Raw genomic sequence first — 18,998 nt, 5'->3', positions numbered from 1 at the left:
TGCATAATACTGTAGAGGGCGTTTCTCCCTTCTCAGAACGTCAGGTTCGTGCGCTAGATTTATCGAAAGACTTGTAAGCTAATCCGAGCACCGGGTGTTTGGTATATACTGGGGAATGAAGACGTCTTGATCAATTACACTCACCGCCGCTTTTCCCTCTTAGCTGTAGTGCTCCTGGTTCTCGGTCAGCTCGGTCAACATCGGAGACATCGGTCAAGGAGACCCATTCGGTGAGGGGGTCCACGGAAGAAGAAGCCGAGACGTCAAAGCGTTGCCTGTGGAAAAAAACAGTGCAATTGAACCGGCACTGTACGGAGAGGCTGGTTGCGCAAAGATATTATCCATGTTGTTCCCGTCGCAGGCCCAGAGCACCACCTATCTGCGCCTTAATTCCTGATACTCGAGGGACGTCTGAAGGGAGTTCTAATGTCCTGCTCATAGTATCTACTGCGGCATGCCAAGCACCAGTGCCTACAATGCCGACAGAGGGTTCGAAGAAACCGCGCGCGAAGCACGCGTGTAGGGAGTGCAACTCGCGACGCATCCGCTGCAATGTCACCGAGCGCCACCCTTGTTCGAACTGCGAGACTGCGCAGGCGACTTGCGAAGTCATCCCGTCGCGAAGAGGCCGGTGAGTCTCTCCTGTTCTTCTCCACACCGATATCTCCGAGTCGGCAAATACTAACTTGGCCGGTCTAGGTATCTACGGAAGTCCAAGAGGCAGAAGCAGACGGAAGAGGCTGCATCGGCGACCCCAGAGCCCGCTGCCCCGGCCGTGTCGTCCGCGCTCACCGCCGATGTCGCCGCGACGCTTGCTTCTATGAGTACCGTGTCTCCGTCGCATGGACTTCCGAACTCCTCTGGAATATCGCAGACTCCTTTCCACGCCGATACACCTGCTTCGTGCCATTCCTCTGGGACTACGGGCGGCAGCCGGTTCTTTGGAGAGTCGAATTTCATCACTCTTGTTCCTGGAGCATCAGGACCCGGCAACGAGGCTGCGACTAGTGATGGGATGTTGAAGGGTCGTCTCACCTTTCCAGTGCCGCAGACGCCACAGTCTCATGACCTGGCTACTTCCCCTGCCAGTGTGCCTTCCATGAGCTCTGCGACAGAGCGATACCTTCGGGATGAGGGAGCACTCACCTTCCCCGACATGCAGAGCTGTCTTCCAGCTTTACATGCTTACTTCACTTGGTTCCACCCTTGCTTTCCCATTCTTGACCGCGCCGATATCGCCAGGCGGCTCGTGACGATGGATATTTCACCGCTTTTGTTGCAAGCAATGCTTTTCATCGGTTCGACCTACTGCGACGAGACAACAATTCTTGGCATGGGGTTCAAAGACCGGTCTGAGGCTAAGAGCCTGACATACTCTCGTGCGCGTGTTTTGTTTCATGCCAACTGGGAGAAAGACGAGTTTACTCTTATTCAGTCACTGTTTCTATGCAGCTTCTGGAGGGGTGGACCGACGGATTGGAGAGACGTGAGGTACTGGCTAGGGGCCGTGTTAACCCTCGCGCAGACTCATGGCCTTCATCGCTCGTAAGTCCTTCTGAGTTCTGTTGACTTTTCCAGGAGCTTGACTGAACATGTGCACAGAACTCGATTCATCACGAAGGATCCACATTTCGCTCGCATGAGACGCAGAGTCTGGTGGTCAATCTACGTAAGTCTCTGGTCCCTATTTGATCATGACTTCTTATCTCGTCGTGCGTCCTGTAGCTCGTTACTCACATACAATAGGTCCGTGAACGGCAAGCGGCTGTGTCACTGGGACTACCTTGTCGCATCCGCGATGAGGATTGTGACATTGAGCCGCTGACTTCGGCTGATCTAGAGGATGATGCTGACGAACAGCGAGCAACTGGGTTTGGTGCACCAAAATCAGAGCACATTCATTATGCTATCAAGATGATTGACATCGCTCGTCTTCGTGAGTCTGAATTCTTCATGCTGAAACCAACTCTGGGTACCAGCTTGACTGACCCATCTATAGTCGGGAGAATCATGGACACCCACTTTGCGCCTGGTCGGGGACCACCAGCCCCGACGGAAGTTCGTGAATTGAAGCAACAGCTCGAGGATTGGAAGCAAAGTCTACCAGATGAGATGCGTAGAGGCCCTGATGATGGGCAGTCTTCAGTCTTGACCTGCCTAATCCACCTTGCCTACAAGTAAGTTGAACCCAGTCTTTTCAGTGCTGTACTGAATAAGCAAGTATTGTTCCATGACAAAGGCTAACATGTGTCTAACTAAGCCATCTCCGTATCCTTGTGCACCGAAACGGATGGCTGCGGAATAGAGACCAGGAGGATAAGAGCGCAGCTCTCGCTGCCGCCTGTCGCATCAGTCGCATCGCCGAAGACATGCTCGCACAAAAGACCTTGCAATACGGCCAAATGCACCTGTGAGAACCCCAACGCTACGGACAATTTGATGCCTCGACTAACTCTTCTAGACTTACTAGCCTCTTTGCCGCTTTTTGCATACATGCAATTGATATCAAGTCTGCGGATGGCATCAGTCGCCGATTAGCCGAGCATAGAGCCCAGATGTGTCTTCTTGGCCTCAAAGAAATTCAAAAGTACTGGCGTATCAACAACAATGTGCTTGACCTCTTCCTGCAATACCTCGACGAATCAATAGCGAAGAGACTTAACGGCGACAGCACTGAATCTGCGCCGTCCAGCGCACTACCCAACTCTGTCACGGGTCTTGAGCCGTTCAACGACGCAGGCACGAGCCCCCCGGTAACTCTACTACAAGATGCTCTTCAGCAAGCCAGACCCGACGCAATGGAAGATCAATACTTCAGCCTCATGCGCACAAATTGGGAAGGCGAAGATGCCCTAGAAGATCTCGGGCTATTCCTGGATCCTCAACTTTACGCCAATGGGCCAATGCAGGTAGAGGGGCTGAACTTCCTGCAGCGTTGCTTGTAAAGACGACAGAGAAAGCAGCAGTCTCTCTATGAAGTCTAAGGCCTGTAACGGGAGGTGAATTCGCCAGGGAAATAGATCCCTCGAAGCCCGGCATAAGTCGCCGTGGAAAGGACAGGCTAAATTCTCACTCAGCATCATTTCGGCTTCTTCTGCCGAGCACATTCACTGTCCGGCTTGTTGCAATCGAACTCTAAGAAGCCGACAGCATATAGCCGGGCGGCGCGGCAACCCCACTGACGGACGCCTGCTCGGACCATTCCTCATGCGGCGAAGTAGAGGGCTTGGGGATCTTCTGGCCAGCAACTGCATCGGCTTTAACATTCTGGAGCTCTTTAATTGCCAGCTCGATGCAATACTTTGCTCTCAGAGTCTTCGACAAAAGGCACGTGCTGGAAACATTTAACAGACAGAAGCTCCAGCTGTCCGCGAGTCCTGAGTCATCATTTGTACACACTAAAGATCCTCCAAGTCTCAACTCACTGCATTCACAATGGTGTCCCTGGTTCATCAAGTACGACCGGCCCTACGTCAATGCACCGCTCGTTCACAGCGATCCATCGCAAGCAATGCAACAGATGCAGCCTCTCAGCTTCTCGACACATTTGCTGGTAAGGATGTCGTCCGCAAGCAATTATTCGACTCAAATCAACTTCAACGTCTTAGCTTGACCCTCAACCGGAAAGAGCTGCACCCTGGCGTTGATGTTTCTTCAGAAGCACCCGCTCAAGGCACGCCCCTGCCCCCGGGCTACCACCTTGTTTACTTCACCCCCACTGGCGTCGAGAGCGAACTCGGAATGGACGGCACGGATAAGACTTTCAACGCGCCGGCACCGTTTACGCGGCGGATGTGGGCTGGGGGGAAGATGCAATTTGTTGAGGGAACCTCTCTCAAGGTTGGAGAGGTAGTTGAAGAGCGGACGAGACTAGTCGGAGCGACGCCGAAGAAAAGCAAAAGCGGAGATGAGATGGTTTTGGTAGATGTCGAGAAGGAATTTCATGGGCGCGATGGACTAGTTGTCAAAGACCAGAGGTAAGTCCTGGACATTGCATTCCCATGCACAGGTTGCGAGACTAATGTATGCTCAGATCGTGGATATTTCGGCCAGAAGTCGACTTGTCGCTGGCCGCGAAAACAGCACCACCGCGTAGTGAAAGACCACCTGCTTTCGGACCTTCTACCATCACCGACCAATCGAGTGCAGAAGGAAGCATAATTCGTCACTTCCGATGGTCACCTGTTGGCCTCTTCAGGTTTTCTGCCCTGACTTTCAATGGTCATATGATCCACTACAACGAGCCCTGGACGAAGGACATCGAGCGCCATCCCGAGGTTGTGGTTCATGGGCCTTTGAATCTGATTAACATGCTGGATTATTGGAGAGACGTGTACGGCAAGGACGGCAGGGAAGCACGGCAGGTTACCTATCGAGCTATGTCTCCTCTCTACGCCGGCGACAAGTACACGCTTCGAACAGCTGTTGCGGAGAATGAGAAGAGGAGCGAGTTGTTCATCGAAAAGGGCAATGTTGTCTGCATGAAAGGAGAGATCATTGGCAGTTGATAGGGACCCGAACAAGACCGTTTGATTCATCGCTTCAAGACAGTACCTTCGATCGGTGTCTCAATGTTATAGTAATTACACATGTAGCTGCGAGCTCAATTTCACGACCTCCTCATTGTCTCACCCCAGACTTCAAGACTCGAGCCATAAAGATGTATCCCGACACCAAAAACGAGCCAAGCATCCAGACCAGAGACCCAAGCCATCCATCCAAGTTCATCATCTTGACCAATCGTTAGTCAAATCTCTCAGACAAAACGCTTGGCTCAAAATTAGTAGACTCACAGGCACACTGGTTCCTCCGCTCTTGCGGACCCATGGAAACGCTCGGTCGATGACTCTACGCTCATACTTACTGCATGCCACACTGATGTCTTGTGTCGATGGTTGGACACCAGAATCAGCCTTTTCTTTGAGGGCGAGTATGTGAGATAGTGCGTCGGCGCAATCATGGAGAGCTTGATTGCCTCCCATCCCCCTAGCATGGCACGTCGTGTCAGTACAACGGGATGGCTTGTCTGTAACAGAGTCCAACGAACCTATTAGGCTGCATTGCATGCATCGCGTCCCCAATCAGCCAGATTCGAGGGTGTCCTTCGTCGCCAGTTGCTCGTTTGACGTTGTTCCGCCACGTTTTGGCAAGTCTGTTGCTTGCTCGCATGCGTGCTACAGTAACGAGGTCTCTGCTCTTGCCGTCGAAACCTGTCGTCAACATCGTTCGACTACACACTAATGAGTCAGGGATAGCCGGCTGAGGAACATGCTGTTGGCTCACTATTCGGGTGCCCAGTCTCGGGTTGCATCGAGACATATCCCCAAGGGATCTTCCACCTTGTTCCAGTCATCGGTCGGCATTTTGTCCCTGGGAATCAAAACGCCCCAGTAATAGGAGGCATCCCTTGTGCTATATCTAGCGCCATTTCCAGCTTTTTGAGTCGCCTCGTCCGCAGCGGGTAGGAACACTAAGAGCTAGAATGTCAGCTTTCGGCGTGTATCTTGTTGTACCATGGCGTGATAATCGATCAGATTTGACTTACACGCGTAGAACATGGACACACCACCTGCAAATACCATGAGTGGACTTTCGGTCAAACGCTTAGGCAGCTTCTCCGTCCAATCCTCGGGCAGAGGGCCTTTGCTGAGAACCATGGCATGGCTGTCAATTGGCACAATATTCCGAGCTCCCACTTGCTTGTTGATCTGTAGATGCCCTCATCAGCAAATCGTCCAAGTCTCTAGGACGACTATTTCCAATCTTGCATAATCTTACCCTTGACCCGCTTCCATCTGCTCCAATAAGAATATCGCATGTATCAGTAGTGCCGTCGGCGAAATGAACCCTCACATTTTCTTGTCCATCGTTGCTTTGGAAAACTTCATACCCCTCAAATGCTTTTTCGAACCGGATGATGCTCCTTTCCTGCAAGGGAGCAACTAGGATATCCCGAAGCACGACGCGATTGATAGCGGAAGACGCACTATATGATGGAATCTTGCCCAAGTCAAGCACAGTCTGGAATCTCGTATTCATCAAGGTCGGTGCAGTGAGACCTGTGGAAGACATTTGACTGAATTGCGACTTGATGGCCGCAATGTCTGTCGGTTTCAGACAAGCATTGAAACCTGTCATGGCGCTGTCTCCCAATCGTATCTGGAATCCCTCTCTTTTGGCATCTTCAGCGTCGCGTTCGTAGACGGTCACATTAATGCCGTGGTTGACGAGACCGTTTGCAAGGAGTGAGCCAGCGAGACCGCCACCTGCGATAATTACTTTGAAGGGCGCAGTCATTTTGAGATGTAGTTGATTGTCAATTCCCAGAATGATTCAACATGTAGTGACTGGGAGGCTGTAATGATGACCTTTTCGTGGATTAAATCATTTTGAAGCACTCCAGGATAAGCATCCTCTTGCCCGGTCCTCTAGCAATTTGATGTCAGCAACTTGTGAGTAGAACCTCTTGCACGTGAGTTGAGTTTCGGTAAACGAACACGGCATTGCGTACGGCTTGTCTACTTGATTACATATTTACTGAGAAGAAGTCATTGTGATGTCTCATGCCGCCAAGGCAAGTCCCCCTCCCCCACCGTCGGATGTCATGCCAACTCCACACGGGTCCGTGAAGGGGTACGTGGCCGCCTTCCGACTGGCTCGGTGTTCGGTGCCCGCAGCTCTCCGATGCGCCGCTTGAATAAGGTTACATGTCACAGGGCAAAACCAAACCGCAATGGTCGGCCCGTTCCTGTTGAGTTGCCAAACAGAACCAAAATGGACTTCCTCGCCTGGAAACTTGCTGGTTGGCCTAACCGAGTCCAACCTTCGATCATCTGGTTAGTTCAGAAAAGTGGTTTTGCGAGACCGAACTCGAGCTCTTCCACTGTTGATGAGGTCTGAGCATGGACCATGGCAGTTGCGGCGGCGGTGTTTACTCGATACGGCTTGATCGCACTATGATTTCGTCGCCCAAAGATGTTAGTCACTTAGAACGTACATACTCCATGTGCTGCCTCCCCCACCTGTTCCGAAAGATGAAACTTACCCCTCATCATGGAGAGCCCAGATCACTTTCTTGGGTTGAGATAGCCACCGGATCTGGTTCGTCGCGAACTGGGCAGCAGATCCATCGTAAGGTCGGCCGTTCAGATTGGCTCGCCCCGCGATGGTGAGGATCGCCACATCTGGGGTTGGCTCAATGCTCTTGATAATGCCCTCATAGCCACCCAAATGTCCGTTCCAGAACACAGTCTGCCCGGGCCCGAGAAGGAAGTTGTAGGCTAGTTGACCGCCATCGTAGTGCGAAAACACGTTGTTCTTCCTGTCGCTGATGTACTCTGCAAAGGATTTCATTCCGTCGTCTATCTGTTCGGGCGGCATGTTTTCTTTGTTGCATAAGAGGCCGTATTTCATCCCCATTGTAATGTCAAGGGTACAAGTATACGGTGTAGCCTCGCCTTTGTAGACTGTTCCAGTGTCAATCTCCTCTGGAATATCATGATGTCCACTTCCAGGCATCAGAGCATGTAGAGAAGGCCAAACGTGAACAGACATGACAGCTCGAGAGTGATTCGGTCTAGCTGGCATTCCGGGCGGACCATCAGCGATAGATATTTCGCCGTCTGCCGCAGATTTACGGTCGTTCTTGGTGAACAATGGAATACGCTCTCCGCCCGCGACGGGGAAGAGTTGAAATTCGTTGACGCCCGCATCTCGGAGAAGGTTAATCGCCTCGCCGTTGGCGATAACCACAGCACCGGTCTTCTTCGCTATCTTATCCGCACCAGGCAGGCTATGGCTACTGTTTAGCCTTACACAAGCATAATCCAGAGAGAGCCTAATTGACCTACTGATCGAAATGGGCATGAGATATGAAGATATAATCTGCTTCAATCACATCATTGATATCAAGATGCTTCGGTAGCACAGAGGGCCTCTCCAACCATGTATCTAGAAACAGGACCAAACCGTTGGCTCGCAGTCGAAAGGTCGTGGCGCCTAGGTTGCCGTTGATGGAGTCAGTTCACGTGCTTCTATTGACTCAGTAGAGTGCTGCTATGTTATAGACTGACCGAACCATTCGATAGTCGGCGGACCCATCGTTTCGACGCAACTGATGGAAAGGATGTAAGTATCCCAACGCAGACTGGGCGGCTTTTGCGGGAGAGCTCAAGGTATGGGAGTTGTAAAAATGGGGTAGAGGTTCCGATCTAAGTACGGATGGGAATCACAGTCTAGAAATATGAGGTCAAAGGCGTCCGAAGTAGCATAGATGCCTAAAGTGGTAAGGTGGGAGCGCTTTGCTTAGCTTATGTGTGGATGGATCATCGCATGTGCCTCAAGTCGGACTTTAATCGTCCCCGAGAACGAGACTTTGTGTCCATGCTCGGCGTTGTCCCGCGAAGCGTAAGACCCAGATTAACCATCTTGAGTTCATTGTGGCTCTTGATTATTAAGACTCTCAGTGTCGACGGTGCCGAGTTGCAGGTGATCATGCCTTTGAATTGGATTTCTTGCTACCCTGCACGTGCCGGCATGTCAAACTTCTGCGGTTCTTGTCGTCCTGACAAATTGAGTTGGCGTCAATCTTAGGCAACTGAATCATAACACATCATCCAATGAGTAGTTCTTAAGTACGGCAAAAGGAACGTAAACTCACTTCAAAATGCCAAAACAATTCATCACCCAGGGTTGTTTCGTGACATGTCAGATCTTTACCTAAGATCGGGTGTTTGTCCCAAAAAGGACAGTCAGAGAGCTAAAAAGAGGCTGAATTTCCAAGTTGTGGCATGTATTTGTGAGAAACCTTATTACTCGATCACTGCTCTGTATGTAAGATGGTAACCGAACAGCAACTCAACGACATGCGGAAACAAGCTGATGTCACCTGTTGTGTCTTCTGCTCAGGGCGCTGCTGGCTATGTCGAGAGTCAAGCAGAACACTGTGCTGGTAGTGGCTTATATTCCTCGCGGCTTCGAAAAGGGCTTCCATCCATCCTTACTTCTATTATTGCCCAGCAGAATTTCATTGTCAGTGAGACTTTCCAACAGCACCTTACGCATTGCTCCGACTCCAGCCAAACCCAGTGCTACACGGCTACCGTCATAGTATCGCCATCGGATGACTCCAAGCTCGAGGACGTGTAAATCCACTGCCGGCAGTATCGTCATTGACATTTGATACGCGTTCGCTCACCATCTCGCGGAATAACTCCCAAAATTGGCCATATAGCTCGACATGGGTTTCCGAGCCCTGGTCAGATGAATGCCCATATGTGCATATTATGTTGCGTCTTAGTCGACATCAGAAAGAGATTCGAGTCATTGGAGGTCACAGGCATAAGCTATTTCCAGCGAGAAAGGGACCAGATAATTTGCTAGCCGAGAAGCCGAATCAGCTCTCAATTATGGGGGATTTCACAACGATCGAGTAAATATTCAACAGCTTGCTATAGGGAACGTGTCAGATAATAGCCGACGGTATGCCTCCCGCAAAATTCGACCCCCGAAAGCTCAAAACACACTATTCAGTAATCTGCTCGGTATCTTGAATCCGGTGCGGGCCCTGTGTCTAACAAGTTTTGTCGATAACACTGCCACCTTGTTAGCTCGATCGAACCGAATATCCTCGCAGTCTGCTTTGCTTGCAACTTACCATTGCTGAGTTTGACACTTTCCATTGACGGGATTAGGATACTGTCCTGACTTTGGATCGCATGAGACAGTCTTGCCGCCAGTGCAAGTGGCGCCCAAAAAGTTCCCCCATTGCGCGAAAGTAGCAGAGTAATCGCCACCCATCGCATTCCAGCCTCGCCAGATATCGAAAGCACCAGTGTATGTCTGAAGGCCATTGGCGCACGCACCTTGGCCTCCGCTCACGGGCGAATTTGGTTGCCAGCTCGCGCAGTCAGGTCCCATGATTGCAACGAGACCAAGGCTTGCCACGTTGTACGCCTCGTCTGCATTCGGAGCGCATACAGACACCTGGCAGTGAATTTGATTGCACCCTGAGCCTACGACAACCTGTCCGTAGAATAGGCAAAAGAAGAAGATAACGAGCCTAGCTACTGTCAGTCCAGTGATGACGTGGAGCTGGGGATCGAGATACTTACTGTTTGAAGGCCATTGTGAGTGACGACTATTGGCTCTCACGCCTGAGGTCGCTTTTACAAGGGAGATGCGGGAGTTCAGGTTCTGAAAGATATCTTAAAGCTGTTGTTTGGAAACTCTGTGGTTTGTCTTCAAGTAGAACTCATGCAGCCAGTCGACGAGGTAATAGAAAATGGGTGATGCTTTCGACTTGGAAAGCTAAGACTCCTGCTTATTGACACATCAGATATCGGAAAACCTGGAAAGACGACAGTGCTGAAAGTTCCTTACAGACACGCAGTGTGATTCGCAAATGAGGATAGAACCGGGGGCCATTGGGGCCAGCCATGCCGACATTCCGTACTATAATGAGAGCAAAGGGCAGAAAATTTGCTGGTTGCCCATAATCTTTGTTATGTTGACCACTTACGGGCCCACGTGCTTGAAAATCCTCCTGCGATCATTTGCGGCAATGACTCAGTTCAGAAAACGTGCTGCGCGCCTGCTAGGTAAGGTAAATAACTCTGATATATTAAAAGCTTGTTCCGTCCCAAATCATATTTCCAAAAGATTATCACTGACCTTCAAGTGATCAAAGTGTCACCATGGGAATCTCCAAGCCCTCCACAGGTTCGCCTGGCCCATTATTGTTCCTAGGCGACACCAATGCCGTGCAAGCCAGCTTACACGTGGGAGGATTTTCTGCCTACAATTATTGAAGCGCCTTGGTACTTCACGACTCAGAGTTGGTCGGGCCCTTTTGCGGAACCACAAAGGGGTTAATCAACTCTTGTCATAAGCAAGTCTATTACTATCTAAACACTCCAGGAACGCAACAAGAACTTATGGTATCACAGCATCGCCACATTCACTACCACATCAAACAATACGATGCGCAACTTAGCCTTCCTTCTTCTGGCGTCCAACGCTCATGCCATCCCTACCGCTCTGTGGACGCGTACTGATAATTGGGAGCAAACTACATGCTCCGACGCCAATGTCACCGACGCAAAGGTTCTGGCTAATGTTCGGTGGGCATCAGCTGACACAAATACTTCGTGGAAAGAAGCTGTTGCTGCATGGCAAGCCTATAAGCCAGGAACAACTTCAGCCCAGCTCAAGTTTCCAGCATTTATCAGCGACTTTTACGGCGGACCGGAGGGTTGGGATTGCCAAGATCCTGTCAACACACCATGCTCAACTACGGTTCAGTGTGCCGATACAAAGCATCCAGCAGGGTAACTCCAGTCTGCGTCAATTCGAACTGGAAGTCTTCCTGAGAAGGTTCTGACCTGGTAGCGTACACAGATTCCTACTCCTCAACTCCTTCTCCAAACTACACGATGTAAGACGCACCCAAAATTCCAATCTTGAACGATCTAGTCGGCTAACACGTTGACGGCAAGGTGTACCAAAAATACCACGAGGCACTTCAAGATGCGCAGTTGAGCATATCTGCCGCCATGGGAGATTTCACATCTACATTCGCACCTCAGTTGAAGGCAGATGACCAGTCGACTCTCATTAAGACTATACTGGATGTGATGGCATTTGGCATGGGCATGGCATCAGCTGGCTTGTGGAATATCGGTATGTCTAGCTGAACTCTTTTTGTGAAGAGTGAGCTAATATGATCTATCAAAGTCATCAAGGATGCCGCGATATTTGCGGGCAACAATTTCGGGTTCGCTAAAGACACGTTCAACAGCGCCATATCCGCCTCATTTGCTCTGGGAAAAGACAACACGAAATCGTAAGTTCTGTGTGATGTGGACTTTCCAAGGACAGTCAACTAATTGTCGCGGAATAGTGCTAAAGACTCTGCGAGCGTGCAAAATGATTTGACCTCTGCGATGGGCGCATTGTTCGACGTATGGAAGAAGACGCAAGAGGACTACTTGTCCGAGATCTTCTCCGGGTCGAATAGCACCACCATAGGCATGCTTGAGTCTTTTATCAGAGACGGCATGATGAACACGCTGCCGGTCGACATTAATCTCTCCGGCATGGTAAACGTGGTCGAGACCATCATGTTCGGACAGATGATTCCCATTGCGTGGCAAGTAGCGCCTGCTGCTTACACGCCTTTTGTGCTGTAAGTTGATATTCCACCAAGGCATCGTTTGCCGCATCGCTAGTTCCGCACAGGTCGAACGAAAAGCATGGCTAACAGACATTGACCTATAGCAAAACCGGTGACGCGTGTTCCAACACCATGCCCAACACTCTGAACCCCTACATGACGCAAGAAACACATGATAAGGCTGGTGTATGCTGGAACGGCAATCAGTTCTACGTTCTGACCGTCGGTACCTACCGAGTCGACGTGCAAGCCGATACGCCTGGTCTCCCAGACTCTGACCCGCCCTTCCAGCTGATGGCGGGTGCCACCCACGACGTGCTCGACGGCAAGAACTGGGGTGGTATTACCTTGGAAGATATTGTCATCAGCTCATACGGCGGCTATCTGAACAACGGGAATCGAAATGGCTACACCGTCTCCCTGGACGATAGTGCCGGAGGCGTGGATCAGCTCATGTGGACCGGGGGCGTCCAGACACCCGGTTTCTTTTCCCTCCCTGTATGCACGAGTCTGTGGAATACACTGATGAACATTGCTGGAAGTCAGGTTGGGAAGAACAACTACCCATGCGGGGTGGTAGTCGAGAAGACGTACCCAGCTACATAATTAAAGTTGCAGGCAGGTGTCGCGCGCTCTACATTATCATAATACTGTTTGGTATATAGTTCTTGTGTCAGGTACACAACTGTAAATAAGAAGGATTGTTGCGAAATGTATCCGGGCCTTTCATGCCGTAAACTGCTGGATAAAATCAATACAATCGTACCCAGCCTATCTCAAATTTCCGCTCTATTGAGAAACCGTTCACAGGTGGATATACACGGCAATAGACCTAGTCTCTAGTCATTATGTGATTACGTCTATGACAACGACAAGTCTTCAAATGCCAGTGACCAAACTATTCAAATTATTCTCTTCTCAGATAAAAACACATCGTATTATAGTCTTAGGACATCGTATTGCGAGATTTAACAGTACCTTGTTACAGTCTTTGCCACTCTTAACTATAGTAGCCAAAGTTCCGCCAAGTATTGTGTCCCAAGTTTTATACATCTAGTGAGAGTCCACCAATCATCATCTCTCAGGGTAATATTTATCCCCTCCAATCAAAAAGCTTTGCACAAGAAATCTTGCAACAGAACGTGACCCATTCGCGCTTACAAGTAGCCAGCCATCCCACCACAAATGTCAACAGACTCGTAGTTGAGGCCAAAGTTAACCGTCTCAGGGATAATTCGATAGTAAAAGTTGGCAGTGTGGTCAGTCTTGACGAAGCCAATGAGATCGTGAAGACTGCAGCAGCTGGCACGGGTGTTCCAGTAGGTAGCAAGACGCTGGGAAATCTCAATTTGATGAGCGCGAGTGAGCTTGGATTGGAGACGGGTGGTGTAAGCGATCTTGAAGCCAGGGGCAGATGCACGCTTCTCCATGCGCTTGGTGATGGGCTCCTGCTCCTCATCGAAGGGAAGGTAGATGTGACCCTCGCCGTCGCCAAAGTCGTAGACGTCCAGATTCAGAGTGGTGTTGAGGAAGTTGAGACCGTGGACGCTGGCGACAGACTGAGGGGTACGTTCGTCAGAGTCATAGCGAGCGAGCAGGTGGGGGGTAGCGTCGGTGATTGACTGGAAGGTAGAGCCATCGGCGGCAAGCTCCCGGGTGAGGAAGTCGACGAGGGACTCAGTGCTGCCATCACGGGCGGAGATGGCACCGGATCTCTGCAGGATCAGGAAGATACTTGCAACACCGGCGGCGATGGCGCTGGCAAGAGTGTCGCATTCACGCCCGTTGATACGTCTGCAAACGTACAGGGCAGTGAGGCCACCGGTGGTGGCATACACGGCGACCTCGCTGCTGGTGCCGATCTGCTCAATGACAGTTGAGAGAGTCGAGCACTCTGCACGGGCAGTCAGAGGAGAGACAGGACTCATGCCCACTTCACGAACCTCCAGAGCTGTGACATCGCTGACCACAGGATGAGCGATGGCGCTGCCCAGCAGAGATGCGAGAATTGGGAGAAAGAACATTCTGAAGTGATAAGGTGAGAATATAAAGGGATGATTTGAAAGCCTTGGCCTGGTAGAGTCTGTCTGAGTTGAGATTGTGACCCTTGGAGTAGGTAGGTCATTGCTTTTATAACTTTTTGATCGATTCATAGCAATACCAAAGTTCCGCCCGCATCGTATCAGCTCACAATATCAGCATCGAGACAATCCTCCTCAGGTCTTGAGGTGTAAGTCCCACACTTCCAGGCAGTCACAGAAGATAACCTGCATGCTTACTAGTAACGGGTAGTCCTGCAAGGGGCAGTTGAAGTTCTAGTTGCTCAAAGTCAGGAGATGGTCCATGTTTCCCCGCCGAAAGGTAGTCGGGTGCTGCCGACTAGCCGCTGACCACATAGAGACCCGGTTTAACGTTGAATTGGCACACTTGACCATTCCAGAAAAATTGCCGATTTGCCGTACACAATACAACACCATGCTGACAGGTACAAGAATGAGTATTTCTCATAGCAAGATCTGGGAAGTTCTTTGAGAATGGCAAGCCTGCTTTCGGGCCCCGGGGACTCCTACGGCGATTAGAGAGTGCCGGAACCATGAAATTCGAGGAAGTCTTCGAGATGAGATCACTGCAGGTATCTCTGAGAACGCTCACGGTAGGATGTCAGATACATTGGTTAGACGTGAATGCTTTGGTACGCTCCAACCGGCTCCATGCACCCAATAAGCCCTTGTCTTATGAAAGAACCAATTCAAGCTTATCATTTGGTTTCAAAGTCCATCGGGCTCTGAAGGGCGCCAATACGTTCCATCTCGGCACCAACACCGTCCACCAATACCAAAGCCATCTCGGCCATTGATCGTACTACAATCTGTCTCGGCCGATGGATGAGCTCCATGGTTTTACAGCTACCTTCTCAGCCTTTCTTCAGGGATTCGTCCAGTTCCAAACTCGAGTCCTGCAATGACCACAAAAAGAGGACAAAACAAGTGAACAGCTGACCAGCCCACAGAAACAATAGCCGTTGCTTGTCTGCTAAGTCTAGACCTTCGCGGTTACCTCGGATAAACAAGACCATCGACTCTACAAACCCAAGAAAGACCCATCCGACTAGCGATGAATCAGTCTGGTTGATACAATGAGTGTTGCGAGTCGCGAGTGAACTAACTGATTTTCTTGAATCGCACGCCAGTTGTGCAGGCAACGTATAGCAGGTAGAGCGTTGTGATGAGGCTTGTTAGAAAAAGCCCTGCTACACCATCAGTTGCCAGTCTTTGCTATACGCATCAAACAACTTCTGACAGGTTTGGACTCACAATCGTCAGCTTCAGTTCGAGCAACCCACTCAAGATAGCGCCAAAATATGCGCATGTCTACCATCGTGTGCAGGTACCGTAGGGATCTCTCCGCCGAAGGGAGTTTGCAGCCCTAAGGAAGTATCACTGCAGTTGATACCGAGAACCCCCGGACACTAAGTATTAAAAAGTCTGACTGAGCTTCTTTCGATCGATGTACGCTGATCCTTCGGGCGAGTGCCCCGTTGCGGCATGAACCTGCCCCGCATGCCGATTAGCCGGGTGTGAGATCAGGTCCCGTTTTCTCAATATGACCGGAAGGATTTAAACCTGACAGGGACTTTCGACGCATTCCTTCCCGGTGGGCCAATACGAGACCCTCGATAATCTTGGCAGAGAATTTGACTCTAATCATCTAGCCTCATAGACTGCGGAGCTCTTCCTTACTATCAACATGATAAAGCCAGATTCAGCTACAGAGCTTCGAAGCTCTTTCGATTAACAACAACCTGTTCATTTTCCTAGAGTAGGCCAAGCTCGAAACTAATGTCACCGCCTAGCTTTGTGGAGCGAAAACGACGGTATTTGAGGTCGTGGACACCATGAGCCTAGCGGATAACATGTCGAACTGCCTAGGGTCATTCGGATCACGGCTCGTGCCTTTCCATAATATGCTTACATCGACCCACTACATCTGTGGGCACCCCATCTACTTTAGCCTCGTAGGGCCTCAGCGATGAATCCTCGGAGGGACTTTGGTGTTAGAGCCCGATTGCTTATTTCAAGATTTCCGTATCTGGAAGACGGTTGTCATGAATTCGGTTGCCTGGCATCGGCGTGGGCCGAAAACGCGAAATTGTGATTCACTTCTCTCAACCAGAGTGCTACGCATGGACGTGCGGACATGAGCTTTTTGCGCAGGTGCCTGCAGATGCCCTCAGACAATGTGATGGAAGCACTCTGCTCAACCAGAAAAATACGACGGCTTGCCTGTGAATGCTATTACACAGTCATTGCTATCGTACTTTATCTCTGTAGTCACACCATGTCCAGACGAAATACAAGCTTTCAGCTTCACGTGCCATGGCGTGTTCAGCGGTTGAGATATAAGACGAGCCCAACCAGACGCCTGAACATCAAATTTGACGCTCGAAGAAGGAACAGGTCGACAACATCGGCGACATGTGCAAACATGCAGCCACTGGTGAGTGACACGGATAACGATTCATGAGGTAAGTACTGTATGTAAGAGGGAACATGATGACCAGCAAGTAAAAGCTGGAAGCTTGCACGTAGCTTTGACTGTAACTACATGTAGATAAGTATGAGTATGGCCCGCACGGTGTCACGTGTGGTACCCAACCCGTTGGCCGGTGACAAAGTCTGCATCCACATCGAATCCGAAGAAAACAGTTTAGCTAGGCCCGCCTTCTACGAGAGGAACTCTTGACGAAGAACAAGAAGATGTCGCGCTCGGCAGGTACATATACCACAAATTTCAGCGCATAGATGCCCGAAGCTTCTTAGAGTGATAGGTCGTCACATACACATCACTGATCGTGCGTAGATCAAGTCTACTCAAGTGACGATGAGAACTATGCCCGTCGGTGTTCTGGGATTGAAGTCCGTGGTAGTAGTAGTCTATCTCAGGCTAACTAAACTTTTGGTATAATAAAGTATGCTATGCTATTGAAAGGATGATTTATGTTTACAGGTACGAAGCGTCAACCCACCACTCCTTCTTGAATCCCTCGCCGAGAAGTTCGACATCCTGAACAGCCTTGGTAAGCGTGGAGCTGAAGTTAGCCCTAACACCTGCCGCACCGGGACCCGTGTTCTCAAACTCCTTGAAGTAGACATTGGCCGTGCTCTGGGTCTTGTCCCAGATAGACCAGCCAATCGGGGCAACGACATCGCTCATCTCGCTGTGCTGGAAGACGACACGGGAGAACGGTCTCCACGGACGACCGAGGGTGACGGAGGCAGTTCCGCTGGTGCCAGTAATGTTGGCCTTGTTGAAGACGTAGAAGGAAGTGTTGTTGGCCGCATCGCGGCCGTTGGCGGTGATGTAGCCTTTTCCGATGGTCTGAATGTCGCACTTCTCGAACCAGGCTGCGGCGCGCAGACCAAAGATGAAGTCGACGGCGCCGTTGATGAGCGTCTTTGCGTAGATCTGTCTACCCTCGTTGGCGTAGACGGTGTCCTGGTATCCGGTAATCTTGCAAGCATAGAAGCCGAGGTTGGTCTTCTGTGCGCTGACAGCCAGCGCCATGCCATTCTTGTCGGCCTGGCCAAAAGTGTTGGCAATGTTGAGGTTGTAGATCTTGATGTTATCTCCCCAGAGGCGGAGAGTGGCGGTCTGGTCGTTGCTAGTGAGGTTGGCCATGGTGCGGGAGAGGTTGTTTGTGAGGGTGGCCTGATTATCGGCGTAGTCGCGGGAGTCGCAAGTGTATCCTTGGATGACGAGGTTGCCGAGGTAGTTGGGGATGCGGACCTGCTCGGTGTAGGTGCCGGGCATGATGAAGATGCTCTGATCGTCGGTGACGTTCTTCAGTGCGGCGACGGCGCTATTAAGCGTGGGGTAGCTGTTAGGTTGCTTGCCGGAAGCATCGACGACCAGCGAGTTGGAAGAAGGGCGAGTTCTGGCGAACTTGCCATCGCAGTTCTTTCCACCGAGGCCGACGTCGAGGGAAACCTCAGCCGGAGCTGCGACGACTGCCACGGCGAATGTAAGAAGTTGGAGAAACGCAACCATCATGAATGAGTGTAAAGAAGGTAAAGACAGAATAGAGTGGGCAGCGACGCTGTAACCTCAAAACATGGGGAAAGCCGCAGTGTATTTATTCACCAAGTAACTCTGGAAAACCCAGAACCGAAGCTCTGGGACAGATACCTTTTCCCTGGTCTGCTGGTCTTTCCAAAGACCTCGTCCTTGCGCTCTAGTCGATTGCGTTCATCTGAAGGCCTTCGATAGGGTTACATCCAATTACACCAGCGGGACCACGGCACTTGGTGCAGGGAAGGGCTTGCATGCGGAGTGCAGGACGGAGACTTCAGATCGAACATTCCTCCAATGGCGTCTCCCGTGTCACTCGAAAGCTGCCAAGCACCCTTATTTAGTTTCCTTTCCTCCCGGGGCTCGTTGCGGCTCTTGGCTAACTAATCCTGAGGGGATCACGAGTCAAGCTTTAGGAGGTGGCCAAGCTCCAAAATTATTTCTTTATTGGTGGACGTCCGCGGGTAAACGCTCTAGTGTTGCGCCACGTTTTCGAGATTTACCGCCTCGCTTCGAGGTCTTTGACGGTGAACAGCAACAAACAAGATGCCAGTTTTGTTTTTTTCCCTCGTGTTGCTCACCGTGCAGTTATCGAGACTAGGCCCAAAGTGCATTGCTCTGCAGCTCGGTTCAATGCTCGCAAACAGAAACCTCTCAGCAAGGTTTTTGCTATTTAAACGTTGGGCAGGTTTTCTCCAAGCTCGGTTTACCCTGCGGAAGGCGTGTGGTGCGGCCGCCCGCCGCGCAGATTCTCGGA

The 18,998-nt window shown here is 50.7% G+C and overlaps 9 protein-coding genes across 9 annotated transcripts; 3 read left to right on the top strand and 6 right to left on the bottom strand.

Annotated features, from left to right (window-relative positions):
• Window positions 1-476: 476 nt before the first annotated feature.
• CABS01_07509 (uncharacterized protein) lies at window positions 477-2,945 on the top strand (the record flags this gene model as incomplete). The annotated part of the gene is made up of 7 exons (XM_060540871.1): window positions 477-631; window positions 700-1,545; window positions 1,603-1,669; window positions 1,747-1,936; window positions 2,000-2,177; window positions 2,261-2,410; window positions 2,462-2,945. The coding sequence occupies 7 exons, from the start codon at window positions 477-479 to the stop codon at window positions 2,943-2,945; spliced, it is 2,070 nt and encodes a 689-aa protein (XP_060403039.1).
• A 490-nt stretch (window positions 2,946-3,435) lies between these two features.
• Window positions 3,436-4,508, top strand: CABS01_07508 (uncharacterized protein; the record flags this gene model as incomplete). Its single annotated transcript, XM_060540870.1, has 2 exons — window positions 3,436-3,977; window positions 4,034-4,508. 2 exons carry the CDS (start codon window positions 3,436-3,438, stop codon window positions 4,506-4,508), a joined length of 1,017 nt encoding a protein of 338 aa, XP_060403038.1.
• Window positions 4,509-4,609: 101 nt separating this feature from the next.
• On the bottom strand, window positions 4,610-6,297 carry CABS01_07507 (uncharacterized protein; the record flags this gene model as incomplete). Its single annotated transcript, XM_060540869.1, has 6 exons — window positions 4,610-4,731; window positions 4,790-4,986; window positions 5,048-5,230; window positions 5,284-5,470; window positions 5,546-5,708; window positions 5,779-6,297. 6 exons carry the CDS (start codon window positions 6,295-6,297, stop codon window positions 4,610-4,612), a joined length of 1,371 nt encoding a protein of 456 aa, XP_060403037.1.
• A 545-nt stretch (window positions 6,298-6,842) lies between these two features.
• On the bottom strand, window positions 6,843-8,100 carry CABS01_07506 (uncharacterized protein; the record flags this gene model as incomplete). The annotated part of the gene is made up of 4 exons (XM_060540868.1): window positions 6,843-6,954; window positions 7,046-7,792; window positions 7,851-7,998; window positions 8,073-8,100. The coding sequence occupies 4 exons, from the start codon at window positions 8,098-8,100 to the stop codon at window positions 6,843-6,845; spliced, it is 1,035 nt and encodes a 344-aa protein (XP_060403036.1).
• A 1,471-nt stretch (window positions 8,101-9,571) lies between these two features.
• CABS01_07505 (uncharacterized protein) lies at window positions 9,572-10,126 on the bottom strand (the record flags this gene model as incomplete). Its single annotated transcript, XM_060540867.1, has 3 exons — window positions 9,572-9,593; window positions 9,656-10,060; window positions 10,113-10,126. The coding sequence occupies 3 exons, from the start codon at window positions 10,124-10,126 to the stop codon at window positions 9,572-9,574; spliced, it is 441 nt and encodes a 146-aa protein (XP_060403035.1).
• An 854-nt stretch (window positions 10,127-10,980) lies between these two features.
• On the top strand, window positions 10,981-12,778 carry CABS01_07504 (uncharacterized protein; the record flags this gene model as incomplete). Its single annotated transcript, XM_060540866.1, has 6 exons — window positions 10,981-11,327; window positions 11,398-11,434; window positions 11,496-11,679; window positions 11,734-11,842; window positions 11,900-12,184; window positions 12,277-12,778. 6 exons carry the CDS (start codon window positions 10,981-10,983, stop codon window positions 12,776-12,778), a joined length of 1,464 nt encoding a protein of 487 aa, XP_060403034.1.
• Window positions 12,779-13,329: 551 nt separating this feature from the next.
• CABS01_07503 (uncharacterized protein) lies at window positions 13,330-14,196 on the bottom strand (the record flags this gene model as incomplete). Its single annotated transcript, XM_060540865.1, has 1 exon — window positions 13,330-14,196. The coding sequence occupies one exon, from the start codon at window positions 14,194-14,196 to the stop codon at window positions 13,330-13,332; it is 867 nt and encodes a 288-aa protein (XP_060403033.1).
• Window positions 14,197-15,086: 890 nt separating this feature from the next.
• CABS01_07502 (uncharacterized protein) lies at window positions 15,087-15,550 on the bottom strand (the record flags this gene model as incomplete). Its single annotated transcript, XM_060540864.1, has 3 exons — window positions 15,087-15,280; window positions 15,339-15,419; window positions 15,487-15,550. The coding sequence occupies 3 exons, from the start codon at window positions 15,548-15,550 to the stop codon at window positions 15,087-15,089; spliced, it is 339 nt and encodes a 112-aa protein (XP_060403032.1).
• A 1,623-nt stretch (window positions 15,551-17,173) lies between these two features.
• CABS01_07501 (pectinesterase) lies at window positions 17,174-18,223 on the bottom strand (the record flags this gene model as incomplete). The annotated part of the gene is made up of 1 exon (XM_060540863.1): window positions 17,174-18,223. The coding sequence occupies one exon, from the start codon at window positions 18,221-18,223 to the stop codon at window positions 17,174-17,176; it is 1,050 nt and encodes a 349-aa protein (XP_060403031.1).
• Window positions 18,224-18,998: the final 775 nt, after the last annotated feature.

This window comes from Colletotrichum abscissum, assembly GCF_030869225.1.
Source record: "Colletotrichum abscissum strain IMI 504890 chromosome Unknown Scaffold_16.1, whole genome shotgun sequence".
NCBI lineage: Eukaryota > Fungi > Ascomycota > Sordariomycetes > Glomerellales > Glomerellaceae > Colletotrichum > Colletotrichum abscissum.
Note: the sequence above shows the minus strand (reverse complement) of the source record. Positions and strands in the feature narration are given on the sequence as shown.